Source organism: Urocitellus parryii, chromosome 8 (assembly GCF_045843805.1).
Source record: "Urocitellus parryii isolate mUroPar1 chromosome 8, mUroPar1.hap1, whole genome shotgun sequence".
Taxonomy (NCBI): domain Eukaryota; kingdom Metazoa; phylum Chordata; class Mammalia; order Rodentia; family Sciuridae; genus Urocitellus; species Urocitellus parryii.
The window spans coordinates 92,091,983-92,109,183 of record NC_135538.1 but is presented as its reverse complement, the minus strand read 5'-3'; the positions used below and the strand labels follow the sequence as shown (position 1 = coordinate 92,109,183).

General features: G+C 34.1%; 1 protein-coding gene across 2 annotated transcripts in view; it reads left to right on the top strand.

Moving 5' to 3' along the window:
• Window positions 1–17,201, top strand: part of Phf3 (PHD finger protein 3) — an 85,499-nt gene that overhangs the window by 33,122 nt on the left and 35,176 nt on the right. For both annotated transcript variants that reach the window (XM_077801677.1, XM_026396812.2), the window contains one exon: window positions 15,104–15,265. In XM_077801677.1, coding sequence (XP_077657803.1) covers window positions 15,124–15,265 — 142 coding nt within the window. In that variant the 5' untranslated portion in view covers window positions 15,104–15,123. The remainder of the gene's footprint in view (window positions 1–15,103; window positions 15,266–17,201) is intronic.

The following is a 17,201-nucleotide window of genomic DNA, read 5'->3' as shown; positions in this document are numbered from 1 at the left end:
ATTTTATTATATAGTGCATCAAGGCTGAACACATGTAATATTTATTTTCTCATAAAGCTATGTTCTTTTCGCAAATATATTTACTAATATATTTTGGTTATTAGAACTCTTTTATGTTTTCCAAGTTCTAATAATTCTGGTAAGTGTTCCAAATTTATTACAGAGTTGATACTTTTTTTTCAGTCAAGGTTCATATCTTTAATCTCTTTAATATGCTCATTCAGAATTCCTTTTAGATAGAGATTTTTAGACCTGTGTTCTGGAAAATGGAAATTATCTTTACAAGTAAGCATTTTTTTGTGCTTTTGATTGGTTGTTCAAGGTATTCATGCCTCTTCCAAATCTGTGTTCTTAAACTATTATCATTCTAACTTTTGAGTTTTGCAGGGGTCAGCTGTTATTACTGTGATGGAATAGAGGTGTTTTGATTACTGAGTTTATTGATTTGTGTTGGGTTGAACACAGGTTTTAATCTTTTGAGATAGAAAATTGGATTCTATGTTATATTTATATTCATTCATGCATTAGTTAATTCAAGCTATGCTTAAGACAGAACATTGTATGTTCTGACTATTTTTCTGGACACTAAGGATATATCAGATATAACCTCTTCCTCCTGCTCTTCATACTAAAGATTGAAACCAGGGCAGCTTTACTGCTGAGCTATATTCCCAGTTCTTTTATTTTTTGAGACAGGGTTGCACAGTTGCCAAGGCTAGACTCGAACTTGAAATCCTCCTGTCTCAGCCTCCCAAGTTGCTGAGATTATAGGAATGTGCCATTGTGCCCAGCTAGGCCCCATTTCTTAAATGCTTCTACTACCTCCATATAGTGCCTCCCTTTGGATCAGGCCTCTAATACATGGGCCTTAGGAGAACATCTCAGATCTAGACTTATAGCAGAGCTAATGAAATGTCACAGAACCACGTGCTGGTTGAGAGCTGATTTACTGGAAACTGAAATTCAATGAATAATGGTATGATCCATATTTTAATAAGAGGGTTGAATTGCCCCCTCCCCCCTTTAAAGAAAACAACTATTCATATTTTATGGTAACATGATTCCTTTTAACCAGCATTGCAGGCATCAGCAATTTACAGCTTGGGTTCCACACTTATATGTAAGATAATATAATTTGCTTTGGCCTAAAAGTATAAGTAGGTACTGTACTGTTTGCTTATTTAACAAAAAACTTACTGCATACCTATCATGTGAAGCACTGTTTTAGTGCTGGAGGATAATAATAATTTTGCAAATACTAATAAGCTTGCAAGTAAACAGTAAGATGATAGAGAATATCTAGTTGTTTCTTTGGTGGTTTATTTGAATTGGGCTTTCAGGGCAGGTCTCTCTATGGTGGTAACATTAAGAATACGGCATCCTTGGGCTGGGGTTGTGGCTCAGTGGTAGAGTTCTAGTCTAGCATTTGTGAGGTCCTGGGTTCGATCCTCAGCACCACATAAAGATAAATAAATAAAGGTATTATGTCCATCTATAACTAAAAAATATTTAAAAAAAACCAGTACAGTATCCTGAGGGGCATGTAATAGTCAGGTTTTTGAAGATCCTGGACACATGAAGTATATTCAAAGCAAAAGCAAATTAAAAATATACTTTAAAGGTGACCAGTTAGTGCTTTTGTTAAAGTAATTTGCTGTTAATAAATAGTTCTGTTATCCCCAAGAATTGTGTTTACATTTGTTTTCATTTTTGATAGTTTTAAATTTATAATTAGTAGACTGTTTAAATGAACTATGAAACAGCGATTTTCTCATGTTTTATCTCATCAAAAAGAAAAACTAAGTATTAAAAATTAAATTTAAATAATCAAGGGATAATCATGCAACTAAGTACTCCTTGCTCCCAACACAGAAGCCTGTATTGACAGTTTATTCCTCATATGTAGGCTTTTCAGAGTTGGCCTATGGGTAGCCAAGTGTCTGTTGTCTGCCTGTTAGAATCATGGGGCAGATGGAGCAAGTCCAAATAAAAACTTGGAATGTACATTTTGGCATTTTTCTTAATTTTATAATTAATGTCTCCTGGTAGGCTGAGATCCTTTAGTATCTTCTTAGCCTTTGTTATGATGTCCTGTATTTATTTAATTTACATAGTCATTTCATGAAATTTCTAAGAAGATAGTGTTTGAAGTTAGGTTTCTACCTATTCTAGTGTGGTTTGTAGTTACATGGTGGGACCTGCTTATTTTTTGTTTTGTCCATCTTTGGGGGGATTGAAAAGAAGCATGAAAGTGCGTTCTCTTGTCAAACTGTTATAATTGAATTGTTATACAGCATCTTTTATATTTATTCATTAATATACTTTATACTTGTATTGCTCTATTCTTTTGCTTTGTTTTCAGCCAAAATCCTGAAAAGAATTTTCTATTCCCTCTAGCCCTGTATCTCTCCTCCATCTCCAGATTTTGCCTTTATCACTCCATAAGAATATTACCAGTCGTGTTACGTAATCCTAAAGGCCATTTTTCTTTTCTTTTGCCTATCAGGGATTTTTAACTCAATTGATCTCTGCTTTTTTTTTTTTTTTTTTTGGTACTGGGGTTGAACTCAGGGACTCAGGGGCACTCAACTACTAATATTATTTTGTATTTTATTTAGAGACAGGGTCTCACTGAGTTGTTTAGCACCTCACTGTTACTGAGGCTGCCTTTGAACTTGCAATCCTCCTGTCTCAGCCTTCTGAGCTGAGATTACAAGCATGCACCACTGTGCCTGGCTTGATTTCTGCTTTTTGAAATTATTTATTTTCTTTTTTTTTTTTTTAAATCAGAAAGCATGGCCACATTGGGGCCACATTCCCCAAAGCCACAATTGCAAGGAGCCCTGTGGCCATGGCCCTTTTATTTTATTTATTTATTTATTTTTTTTTTAAAGAGAGAGTGAGAGAGGAGAGAGAATTTTTAATATTTATTTTTTTAGTTCTCGGCGGACACAACATCTTTGTTGGTATGTGGTGCTGAGGATCGAACCCGGGTCGCACGCATGCCAGGCGAGCGCGCTACCGCTTGAGCCACATCCCCAGCCCCGAAATTATTTATTTTCTTGATGTCTAGTTTATGGCTCTCTCAATTATTTTCTTAACCTTTCTGGCTTCTTCCTCTCAATTTTTTTTCTTTCTAAAAAATTTTAAAAATTTGTTCTAATAAGTTATACATGGTAGTAGAATACATTTTAACATATCATACACAAATGGAGTATAACTTCTCATTCTGGTTGTACATGATGTAGAGTTATACCGGTGGTGTAATCGTATATGAACATAGGGTAATAATGTCTGATTCATTGTACTGTCCTTCCTATCCCCATATCTCCTCCCCTGCTCCCCTTCTGTCTAATCTGAAAGTTTCTCTATTTTTCCCTACCCTCACCCTATTGTGAATTAGCATGCACATATCAGAGAAAACATTTGGCCTTTGGTTTTTTGGGATTGTTTTATTTTGTTTAGCATAATACTCTCCTTCTCCATCCATTTAAATGTCATTGTTCTTTAAGTCTTGAGTAATATTCCATTGTGTATAATACCACAATTTCTTTATTCATTCATCTATTGAAGGACTCTTAGGTTGGTTCCATAGTTTAGCTGTTGTGAGTTGAGTTGCTATAAACACTAATGTGGCTGCCTCACTGTAGTATGTATGTAGTATGTAGTATGGTGATTTAAAATCCTTTGGGTATAAACTGAGGAGTGAGATAACTGGGTCAAAACATTCCAAGTTTTCTGAGGAATTTGCATACTACTCTCCAGAGTGGTTACACCAATTTGCAGTTCGACCAGCAATGGATGAGTGTACCTTTTCTTCCACATCCCTGCCAACATTCCACGTCCCTGTTACTTGTATTCTTTTTTTTAAAAAAAATATTTTGTTTATTTAATTATAGTTGGACCCAATACCTTTATTTTATTTTTATGTGGTGCTGAGGATCGAACCCAGGGCCTCGAATGTGCTAGGCAAGCACTCTACCACTGAGCCACACCCCCAGCCCACTTGTATTCTTGATAATTGCCATTCTGACTTGAGTGGATGGGATCTCAGTGTAGTTTTGATTTGTATTTCTGTAATTGCTAGCGATGTTGAACTTTTTTTCATATATTTGTTGATCAGTTGTATTTCTTCTGTGAAGTGTCTGTTCAGTTCCATAGCCCATTTATTGATTATTTGTTTTATTCATGTTAAGTTTTTTGAGTTCTTTATATATCCTGGAGATTAAAGCTGTATCTGAGGTGTGTGTGGTAAAGATTTTTTCCCATTCTCTAGGATCTCTTCATGTTATTGTTTCCTTAGCCTTTTTTTAAAAAAACTTCATTTTCTGACCTCTAAACATTAGAGTGTTGAAGGGTTCAGATTATTAAATAATTGTTCTTTTTCTCTTCCCTGTTGTGTTAATATCATTCCATTTTCTAACTTAAAAAATTAAAAAAAATGTCTGTAATTCAACTCCCAGTATATCATTATTAACTTCAACTTCTTGCCTAATTACGAGATTCTTATGTTTACTTGGTTTGATGTCTACTGGGAATCTTAGAGTTTAAAATTGAACTCTTGATAACTCCCCCACCTCCAGGATTGAACCCAGGACTTCATGCATGCTAGACAAGCACTCTGCCATTGCACTATATTCCCTACCTTTTTAATTTTGCTACAGTGTCTCCTAAATTGCCCACAGTAGCTCTGAGCCATGTGATCCTCCTGCCTTAGCCATTACAATAGTTGGGATTACACATTTGTACCACTACACATGATTTACCCTCTCTGTATTCTGCTATCACTAATTCTACAGTCTTTCCTACCCCTAAATGGCGATTTCTTCCTTGAAGTTGTTCAGCAAAAAAACTTCCAGGGCACCTCTTATTTTTCTCCCTTTTCTTCATACTTCACATTCAGTTCATTAGTAAATTCTGTTGGCTTTATATTCAAAATGTATCTAGAATCTAATTACTTGTACTTTTCACTTTCTTCACTGTAACTGTGGTCTTAGTGGCATCTTATACTTGATCATTGCAGCATTCTATAAGGCTTTCCTGCTTCTGCTCTTTGGGATTCTTTATAACCTGTTTTTAAAAGAACACAAATGATAGAGTGATTGAGTGATCTTTTGAAGAGTTAGATTATGTCACTTTTGGATTTATCATGCTCGGTTAAGACAGCATTTTATACAAACAGACCAAAATTCTTACGGCTTACAAGACCCTACTCAAGATATTTTTCTGATCTATTCTGCTGTTCTCCCTCTCTGCTAATCTGGCAACACAGACCTATCCCCATAGTATTCCTTTAACATATGAGGCATATTTCTACGTCAGTGTCTATAAATGTATGTACCTTCTAACTAAAAATCTGTTCCTTTGTCTGGTTCAGGATTTTTTTTTTTTTTTTTTTTGCTGAAGAGTTACCTCAACAATGTCATCTCCAGGATCCCTCTGGACCTATTCAGTGCCATTTTAGGAGTTATTAAAGGGCATCTCTTTTTCTTGTGCACAGTTTGGAGCACAGACGGTGGCCTGGATTTTAGTCTCCACTTTCCCCCCTGGCTAGAAGAAGCTCTTGTACAATAAATAACCAGAACAATTATCCCTAACTTTCTCTGACCACTCTATTTATAATTACAAACTAACCCTTTTCCCTTTCTGCATTCCCTCCACACTCCCTATTCCTTTTATTTATCTATTATTATCATACTATATATTTTGTTTCACCATCATTAAAATGAAGATACATGGGAACAGTTTTGAAAATTTTCTTTTATGGGAAAAACATCAAACATTTATAGAAGCAGTGAGAATAGCATAATAAATCCCTGTGTAGTTGTTACCAGCTTAAACAATTCATAATTTGTTTTGTTTCGCTGGTGCCCTACTCTTCTTAACACCTCCTTTAGTTCACGATTATTTTGAAGCACAGATCAGAAATCCTATGATTTTATCTCTAAATAATTTCAGCATGTATCTCTGAAATATAAATTTTTTTTATATTTGGAAAATCATAAACACCATCATATTCTGCCAAAATATTTGAAAATTGTTCTTGATATTTTCAAATATTAAGTATGATTTCAGTTTACCCAGTTTCCTTTATATAATTTTTGCAGTTAACTGAAATAAGTTCAGTGTATTCAATCAGTTGACATGTCACTTAAGTATATTTCAAGTCTATGTAAGATTCCCTCTACCCCCACCTGTGTTTGCATAAGAAAACAGGTCATTTGCCTTGAGTCTGCCTCCCCTAGGTATCTGCAAGAGTCTAAGACAGTGTATGACACAGTAGGGGTAGATGCTTAGTGAAAATTTTTAAAGGAATTAATTTAAAGGTAAACAATTTATCGTATTTTAGGGCTGAATTAAAATGTTAAGTTTTTGGAGAGCAAATACTGTCTTACTTTACATTAACTTGATAGAATAATTTGGCCACAGGAATAGTTGTTTAGATAGTTGGGTAATAGTAAAATGACAGTGCCCTTCAGGCTATAGGAAAAAAGTTTTAAAATAATTCCCATGTTATACTAATAGTGTTTTATCATTCATTTAAGATCTTATTACTTGCCTTTTAGACACTGTGTTTGAAGCTACATTGGTTTATTTTCACAGCAACCCTTCAATGAAGAGTGATTGTATCAGTATTTTCCCAGTGAAAAAACAAGTTCAGAGAGGAAAGTGGGTACTGGCTATTAGTGGTTTTTTTTTTTTTTTTTTTTTTTTTTTTTTTTTTTTTTTAAAGAGAGAGAGAGAGAGAGAGAGAGAGAGAGAGAGAGAGAGAGAGAGAGAGAATTTTTAACATTTTTTATTTCTTAGTGTTCGGCGGACACAACATCTTTGTTGGTATGTGGTGCTGAGGATCGATCCCGGGCCGCACGCATGCCAGGCGAGCGCGCTACCGCTTGAGCCACATCCCCAGCCCTGTTTTTTTTTTTTTTAACAAACTTTTTTTTAAACAAACTTTATGGAACTAGAGATACCTTTAAAACTGTTGTGTTTGTATAACTTTGGGAATTAAAAAAAAATGTGGCACAAATAGCATTTTCCTTTGCATAGAAAACCTTGTTGCATATGTTATCTTCCTTCTTTCTCTGGACATGCACAAATGAATTTAAACTATGTTGGAAAAATGTTTTTTGAAAAAGTTTTTAACAAAATACTTTTAATGCAAAATGAATTAGAAAATGTGAACAAGAAAAAGGGAAAAAATCTCTCAAATAACTTAGCATTTTGGTGTATTTTTACGGGGAGGGATAGGAGGATAAAAAGCTTGGGAAATCATCATACTATGTATCACATATGCTTATTTTCTCATAAAATGCTTACACATTGAGGACTCTGGAATTTTTCAGTGTTGTGCCTTTTTTTTTTTTTTTGTACAGGGATTGAACTCCAAGAGTGCTTAACTACTGAACCACTCCCCTGCTCTTTTTATTTTTTATTTTGAGACAAGGTCTTGCTAAGTTGCTGAAGCTGTCTTTGAACTTAGGATCCTCCTGCTTTAGCTTCCCAAGCTTCTGGGTAGTTTCTCTTTTAACTGAATATTTTTTAGACTTGTTTGATAAAAAAGCCTCCTTTCCTTGAAAATACCTGTAAATTCCTCCTAAACCATGAAATTGAGATTGGCAAAAGTTGAAATATTTGTGAACATGAAATCATAAAGCTTTGTAATATGTTAAAGTAACTATAAATTATAGCAGAGGGGCTGGGGATGTGGCTCAAGCAGTAGCGCGCTCGCCTGGCATGCGTGAGGCCTGGGTTCGATCCTCAGCACCACATACAAACAAAGATGTTGTGTCCGCCGAGAACTAAAAAATAAATATTAAAAATTCTCTCTCTCTATCTCTCTCTCTCCTCTCTCACTCTCTCTTTAAAAAAAAAAATTATAGCAGAAAGGATAATTTAATAGTGTTGAAGTGATTGAAGATATAGCATTCTGAAGAAAAATTAACTTTATGCCAAATACTAAAGATAAACAAGAAAACACTTCAAATAAGTAACACAGTTATTACCTTAAGAATTTACATAAATTGTTGAGAGCAAAACATTAAGACCTGAATAGAACAGTAGGCAAAATTAAAGACATTCAAAAAGGCAAGCTCAAGTTCTTTGAACTGTAAATTTTTGTAATCTTTTGGAAAAGCAATTTGATCTCTATTTACCTATCACATTAAAATAAATATATTTGCCTTCTTAGACTCAGTAAACCTATGATTTACATTTTATCATAAAGAAGAAATTGAACTGGTTACAGTGGCACATGCCTGTAATCCCAGCAATTGAGGAGACTGAGGCAGGAGGTTCATAAATTGGGAGATCAGCCTGGGCAATTTAGTGAGAGCCTATCTTGAAATTAAAAAGGACTAGGGAGGGCTGGGGATGTGGCTAAAGCGGTAGCGCGGTCACCTGGCATGTGCGCGGCCCCGGTTCGATCCTCAGCACCCCATACAAACAAAGATGTTGTGTCCGCCAAATACTAAAAAATAAATATTGAAATTCTCCCTCTCTCTTTAAAAAAAAATAAATTAAAAAAAAATAAAAAGGACTAGGGAATGTTAGCTCAGTTGAAGTGTCCCTGGGTTCAACCCCTACTACCACCATCAAAAAAAAAAAAAAAAAAAAAAATATATATATATATATATATTAAATTGAAAGGGGGGAAAAGGTGTTCACATATAGTAGACTTGATTATGTTTCAAATTAGGAACATGATAGCATCTAAAAAGTTACATCCACTCCAAAATAGTAAATAGTATTGTACATAACATTTAATTTGATAGAGTATATATCATGCCCACCTGTTTTTTTGGAGTGAATATGTGAGTTAGCCATGAAGGAAAGAACTCACTAAAGGGAGGACCTATTGAGGTTGGTTGGTCTTCTGGAATGTTAGAAGAGAAAAATGAGATTAAGGTGTCCATATTTTTTCTTACTCAAAAAAAATGACAAGCCCTGTAAAGTAGATATCTAACTTATTGTGATGACTGTAAAGAAATTATCTTTTTTTTCTCATATTTGTTCCTTAATGCCAACTTTTATAATACAGAAATTATTCTTTTAGAAGTGGTTGAACTGAGTTTGGCCTTTCTACTACCATCGAATTAATATCAGATGTGAAGAGTTCCTTAATATTCCTGACTTATAATTTTATGATCTCCCCTGTGTATGGTGTTAAAGTGATTTAAACAAATCCCAGTTGAGAAATGCAATAAATTTAACTCCAAATGGTTTGATTATATTATTAATGATCATTATTATTTTACAACCTCATTTACCTCAACTTCTTAAAAAGATAGATTGAAATTAGTAGTCTGGAGTAAAGTAGTATTAGTGTCAGGAGGACTTAGATTTAGCATATGAGAGCAGCAAGTTTAATTAAGGAAATTTGGGGTTATGGTGGGAAGAATTTTTATTTTTTAATTTTTTTGGTACCAGGGATTTGAACTCATGGCACTTGCCCATGATCCACATCCCTAGCCCTATTTTGTATTTTATTTCGAGACAGGGTCTCACTGAGTTGCTTAGCACCTCAGTTTTGATGGGGCTGGCTTTAAACTGGAGATCCTCCTGCCTCAGCCTCCAGAGGTGCTGGGATTATAGGCATGTGCCACCATACCTGGCAAGAAGAATTTTTATATGATATTAATTCAGGCTTATGAAAATCTCTAAGTGTGGTCAGATTTTTGGCCAACATTTCAAATGAGAACGATAACCTAGATCTGGGAGGAAAAAACAGTGTTTTGTTTTTTTTTTTTCCTGCGTGACATGTTTTGTACTCTTGTTTCCTAAAGAATCAAGACATTATTGTAGTTTTTGTTTTTTCTTCTTTTTAATTTTTTTTAACTTGTAGTTGGACACAATATCTGGACACAATATCTTTATTTATTTTTATGTGGTGCTGAGGATCGGACCCAGTACCTCACACATGCAAGGCAGGCACTCTACCACTGAGCTATAGCCCCAGCCCAGTTTTTGTTTTTTCTATTAAATTTTTTTTTCTGTTTTCAGAATCCAAATTCTTATTTTAGTAGATATATTGCATGGTACTGGCCAACTTTTAAGAAATCAGATATTAAATACTGAATTTTAGTTTGCCTTGTGTTGGTGGAAGGGGGAGATAAGTACCCAGGAATAGGCCAGTGTTTCTTTAAAAAAAAAAAAAAGAAAAAGAAAAACAACTGATTATTATTATTATTTACTTATTCAATTTCTCAGCAGAAGTAATCAGATCATCAATATCTTTTAAATACATTAGTACCTGATGGGGAGAGTTTTAACCAGTGGTTATTAATTTTGTATTTTGAATCACTTTTATCAAATGAACAGTTTTAGAAGAAAGAACCTCTAATGTACTTTTTTTTTTAATTGGTTGATTTGTTTCAGAAGGAGTTGAAAAAGAAGTCAGGAGGAGTATAATTTTTGAAGGGGTACCCGAGGGAGAAACTGTGAAACAAAATAGTTAATAACAGGACTTTCTAAGTACCATTTAGGATTTTGAGGACTTTGTATGTTAATCTTCACAGCAGTCTTTCTAGAGCACTAGTTTTATCTCCATTTTTTTTTTTTTTTAATAATTTGAGACACTGAGAGATTAAGTAGGAGCTTCAGTTGTAGAGGGCCTTGTTCAGCATGAGAGTCCTGGAATCTTTGGAGGCATGTAGAGCTTGATTTATTGTGGAGGTAGACTGTGGGAGATGAAGGGATTGTGTGCCAGGCGGACAAGGAATACAAAAAAGAATGGATTCTTTATATCTATCTATCTATCTATCTATCTATCTGTCTATCTATCTATCTATCTATCTATCTATCTGTCTATCTATTTACTTTTTTAAATGGACACAATATCTTTATTTTGTTTTTATGTGGTACTGAGAATCAAACCCAGTGCCTCACGCATGCCAGGCGAGCGCACTACCACTTGAGCCACATCTCCAGCCTCCCAAAAAGAATGGATTCTTTTAACTCTTTGTGTAGTCTTAGTTGTTCTAATTGTAGATTTTTGACCAAAAGATTTTCAAAAGATTAGTCCCGGTTTACTTTGTTTTCCATTGTTATAACTGAATTCCATAGGCTGATAATTTATAAAGAATCAGGTTTATTTAGCTCACAATTTTGAAGGCTGGGATGTCCCAATAGCATGGTGCAGCCATCTAGTAAGAGTTTTCTTACTGTATCATAATATCACAGGGATAATCACATGGAATACAGAATAAGCATGCTAGCTTGGGTCTCTCTTCCCCTTCTTATAAAACCATTGATGCCAGCATGGGGAGCCCCATTTTCTTGGCCTTATCTAGTCCTTATTAGCTTACAAAGACCCCCACCTCCAAATACTATTACCATGTGAATTTGGGGTTAAATTTTTACCGCATGTACTTTTAAAAAACCATAGCAGAAGGCATCATTTACCTTCTAAGTTATTTCTTAGTACATACAAACATGGGCACTTCTTTGTTGATTTTTTTTTCCCCCTTCTCTCCTTCCTCCCCTTACCTCTCTCCACTTCCCTCTTCTGCCGCACTCAAATTTCTTTTCTCTTTCATTCATCATTTTTGTAGAGGGTAATGTCCCTATCACACTTCTTTCCCTTCTGCTTTCTTCATCTGTTACTTACATAGAAAACCCATCTTTGCCACTTTAACCTCCTTCAGCTGGTTGTCATTTACTTCTAATTTTGTTCTTACAATGTCTTTCTTTGGGCTGATGAAAATGTTTTTCTGTCACTCACCAAAGGAAACTTTTCCCACTAGTCCTTTTCTATGATTCTTTTATTTCTGGAGTACCTACTAGGCACTCAGTTGTTCTAGGTTTTAGTCTTTGAGCCACAAATAAGGAGTGTCTCTGATGTGTGGAACTTACAGTGTAATGGAGAAGACAGTCAAAATAAATAGATATGTAATATCAAATGGTGAAACATGTTTTAAAGGTAAAGTGTATTAATGATCACTGGTAAAGTGTATTAATGAAACATGTTTTAAAGGTAAAGTGTATTAATGGCAGTGATGGGAGTATGTATTGTTTTGCATAATGTGATTAGAGAAGATTTCTCAGATTTGAGTTAAACCTAAATACAGTGATAGTGAGCTATGTGGATATTCAGAAGAAGAGCTCTCCATGCAGAAGCAAGTACTATGCTAACTTGTGTTCTGGAAAGGCCAATGTGAGAATGAAATCAGCTTGGTAGGAGTTGAAGTCAAGGAAGTTGGCAAAGGAAGATCTTGTTAACCTGTGGGCTTGGATCAAAATTTAAATGTGACAGGAAGGCTTTGGAGGATCTTGAACAGAAGAATCTAATGTTGTCTGATAATATTTTAGAAGGATTACAGGAATAACTGAATAAACTATATGTGGGGGGAGGGGTTGCAGTAGAAGAACCTAGTTGCTAGGAGACTTATTATAGTGTTCTCTTGATGAGAAATGATGGTCATTTGGAGTAGCGTATTAGCTGTGGAGATGGTAAATGGTCAGATATGTGGTGTTTGGTTGGATGTAGGGAGCAATACGGGGAGAGGAGCTAAGGATGTTTCTCAAGTTTTAGGCTTGAACAACTGGGTGAGTGGAGGTTCTATTAACTGGAAGTACCCAGCGAGGAACAGTTTATGGGGACTAGGAAAATTTGAGGAATTTATATTTATTTTCAATATGTTAACTTTTAGATACCTGTTGGACAGTCTAATTGAGGTCAAACACTCTCCTGGAGATTAGCTCTGATGTGGGATTGGGAATATACATATTGAAGTCACCCAGGAATTGATGGAACTGGGTAGGATCACTATGGATGAGTGAGTGTGAATGATGATAAAAAAGAAAAATGAGAGGACTTAACTGTTAAGTTCTTGAGCATGTAGACATCTGTAGAAGAGAAGGTTCTTTCAAAGGATATTGAAAAGAAGTGACTAGTAAGATAGGAGGACATGATATCCCAGAAACTGAGAAGGAAGGGATTCAAGAAGGGGGAATTATGCCAGATACTCCAAGGACATGGAATAATTTAAAACTTGATAATTGACCTTTTGTTTTGACTTGCTAAATCCTGTTGATTCTACTTTGATCAATAGGGCTGTAAACTTTATAGCAGTCAAAATAAATAGATATGCAATCGATATCTATTTATAGCAGTCAAAATAAATAGATATGTAATATGCACTCCCTGCCAGCAAGAGTATTAGTCTTTTCGCCTCAACTATTTTCCTCTTTTGGATTGTGGTTCTTATTACAATATAAAACATATGGGCATTTTAGAAAATTTGGAGAAAACAAAGTATAAGAAAGATGAAACAACAATATTCCTTATCCACCTTACCTTTAGAGATAATCACTGATAATAACCTCTTCCATTTTTTTCTATGCATGTTTTATACATCTTTGAAATGCATATAATGTTTACGCTTTTATATAGAATTGAGGTGAAAAAGTTCGCTTTTGAAAATGAACATAGTGGATCAACTTAGCAAATGTCAAGACATTTTTGAGAATGTGTAGCAGCATAGATGAAAAAGCCTAACTGGAGTTCCTCTTCTGTGTCTACCCCAATTATATCTTAAATGAGTCCTGATTAATTTTCCTAGAGCATATTCTCCTAAGCTGTTAGTGCATAGAGTGAGGTTAAATTAAAAGCATGAGCTCTTTTTTTTTTTTTTTTTTTTTAAGTAATACATGCTTATAGCAGGACATTTGGAAAATAGAAGGTGTATTCTTATCTTTTGGAGATAAGAATTGCTGCTTATAATTAATGTTTATGATTTTCATCTATTTCCTGCCCTTTTCCACTTGTCTAAATGTACATACACATGCATTTTATTTATTTATTTATCTCTAATGAGGATCAGACTTATGTTTTCTGGTTAGCATTTTCTTCACAATCCATTCTTCCCTCTGTTCTTTATAAATTATCATGGTCAGAGTGTATAAGCAGTTTTGTAATTCTGTTTGTTGTCAAATTGCTCTTCAAAAAGATTGTACCATTTGAAAGCATATTTATAAAGCATTTTGTTTTCTTTAAATTTTAGGGTAGACCACTATCTTGTTGAGCTATTTTAAATGAAGTTCTACTTGGATACAAAGATGAGGACTAGATAACTTCTTGAGGTTCCTTCTAACCCCTAGGATGAAGATAATAACTAACATTTGTGTAGTGCTCTAAAGTTTACAGAGTGAGTTCCCATACATCATCTCACTTGACCCTCACAACAACCCTGTGAGGTAGGTAGGACAGGTATTATTATCCTCATTTTAGAGATAAAGAAAATTGATAGAGAGGTTAAGTGATTTAATTAAGTTTAAATGTTCTGACAGGGGCTTGAATCCAGGTCTTTTGATTTAATCATATTCTTTGTATAAGGTTTCATACAAATGCACATTCAGGATTATTTACACATATTGGCTAGTTAAATGATATTTATTCTCTATAGAGAAAAATTCTAATGACAATAGTGTTAATATATCCAGTGTCCCTTTTCCATTCCTTCCTCCCTCTTATCAATTGAATGGCTTTGTTTCTTTTGATTAAGTAATTTAATTATGTCACTATATTAAGCACCTACTGTTTTCCTCACCATTTGGGGGGAGGGGAAGTTAAGTTTTTCATTTTTTCTCTCTTTGTCTTTTACTCTTTATCTTCTCTGCCTCCCCCCTTTGCATCACTCAAAAGTATAACTATATTGCTTATTCTTACATATGTAGCATAAAGTCTCTTAAGTAATAGGGTCTCAGTTAGAATATCTGGTCCTGACATGAATCAAATGTAGAATACTAAGACTTTTGAAGGTGTTGAGCTCTTTTGTATCTTAAATAAAATTGAGATTATTGAGCCTTCCAGGTGCCCAAGGGACAGCAAATGATAAATGAAAGTGATAGTTGAGTTGAGGACAAATCTGGAGTGATTATCTTCTCTTTTGACTAGTTACCTTAGGAGGTAGAATTTTCTCAAACTCAATTTATGTGAGAACTTAGCAAAGACAGTGTCACATATGTTAGGAATAGACTTAAATTTTCATGATTGTAGTTTTTTATGTTAAAACCATCTCACAGTTTTTTGTACTACCTTTAAGTACTTATAACTTCCAATATTTTTTAAAATTAATTTTTTATTATTGTTTTTGTTTTTCTCTAGTTGTTGGTCTTGACGATATTATGGATGAAGGAGTTGTTAAAGAAAGTGGCAATGATACCATTGATGAAGAAGAATTGATTTTACCTAACAGGAATTTGAGGGACAAAGTAGAAGAAAATTCAGTGAGATCACCAAGAAAATCACCTCGTTTAATGGCACAAGGTAATTCTTTCAAAGAGGTCCAGCCAGAAGGTCAGAGCTTTAGGAATAGATGTATTGGGTTGTAAACTTGCCAAGCAGAGATCATTTTTTTATATTTGCTAATATTAAATCTTTTAATATTCAAATTATGAGATTATGTCAATTTGTTGTATAAAGTCTCCAGCACCTACTACCCCAATACTCATTTGTCTATCCATGGTAGAAATCACTATTAACTCAGCCAGCTACCTTTTTTTTTTTCTTTTTCTTTTTCTTTCTTGGTATTTACCTTTATATCTTTAAGAAGCATGCAGATATTCCTACTTTATTCTGATTTAGGTATTTATCACTTGACTTCCCACTCTGGATGATAAGGTTTTTCTTTTCTTTTCCCTGTCACATAAAAGCACATTTTGTCATCCTTCCAATATATAATTTTGTTAGAATTAATTATTTGTTACTATGGCTACATGTTGTTGACAATGATACTTTTAGTAAATGATAGCTACTTTTCTTATACAACTTTTTGTCTTCTGCATTTGATTGTTTTCACTTTGCATTTGCTTTATTTATTGTGGAAGTTCCAGTGATTACTCCCCAACTAGTTTTGTTATTTGTCTGAATTTTTCTTAATGAAATTTCGTATATCAGGTATTCTGTCATTTTCATTTTATTGAAAAAGTAACCCTTGGTGCCTTCTGATCATTGCCTTGGGTAGACTATTGTTAACCTTATAAATCTGATAGAAAGCCATTATTCAGGAATCTTTTTTTTTTTTTTTAACTGTTTTTCTGAGGAGTCTGTACTTGGTACTTTGTTATAATTCCTGTTTCTTTCTTTTTGGTCGTTGAGTGCCTTTATTTTGTGACACACCTTTTCCAGAAGTTTTGTGAGAAAAGGAATTGTGGAGATACACTTCTTAAATTATGTGTGTCTGCAAGTCTATTGAATCTGTTCTCACTTGGAATCATGGTTTGGTTGGAAATGAAATTTGAGATTGGAAATCAGTTTCTTTGGAAATTTAAAGGCGTTTTTCCATTTTCTTCTAACTTAAGTGTTATTGAGAAGTTTATTTTGATTATTTTTGGAGATATATTACCTGCTTTCTTATGGAAGGTTGTGGAGTCTTCCTCTTTAGTGCTAGTGTTTTGATGTTTTTGATACTCTTGGTGTGAATGTATCATGATAATGTACCTTGATGTGAGTATATTTTATGTATTGAGCTAGGATTAATTAGAGCTTTAGTCTAAAAACTATTGGTTTTCAGTTCTAGAAAAATGTCTTGAATTATTTCATTGTTAATTCTCTTGTTTTCTCAGTTCTTGCTTTCTGAAATTCCTATTAATGCAAGTGTTAGAAGGCATGGATTAGCCCTTTCATTTATATTTTGCATACTCCAACCTTTTGCTTTTTTCCTTTACTTGCTGAAATTTTCTATTTCCTTAGACTTTACTGTTTTGTACTTTTAAATTCCCAAATATCCTTAATTTTGAAATTGGCCCTTTTGTTAACATTCTATTCTGGATTTGCTCATATAATATCTTTCTTATTAAGCTACTCATGGTATTTTAAAAAGTTTTTTTTATCTCCTTTCATAATTTTCTTTCCCTTCATTTTGTATTTTAAAAGTATTGTGGACTTCATGCTTCATGTTAGAGGCTTTCCTGGAATGTTAGACTCTTGACTGTTGCTCATGTTTAAGGATAGAGAACAAAGACAGCATGGAACCTATAAGCATGAGGACAATTGTGTGGTCATCTGGCTTCGCTGTTTTTTGACGGAATCCCTCATATCAAAGTTTAGGTTATTCCTGTAATAGCATATTATGGGAGTCTTTGAGGGATAATGTTTGGGGTGTCTCAGTTTTCAGTGTATATAAATTGACTTAAGTCTTACAAATTTCACTGTATTGTCCTCCACTCTCATATATGTATGTGATACTCATTAGTATAATACA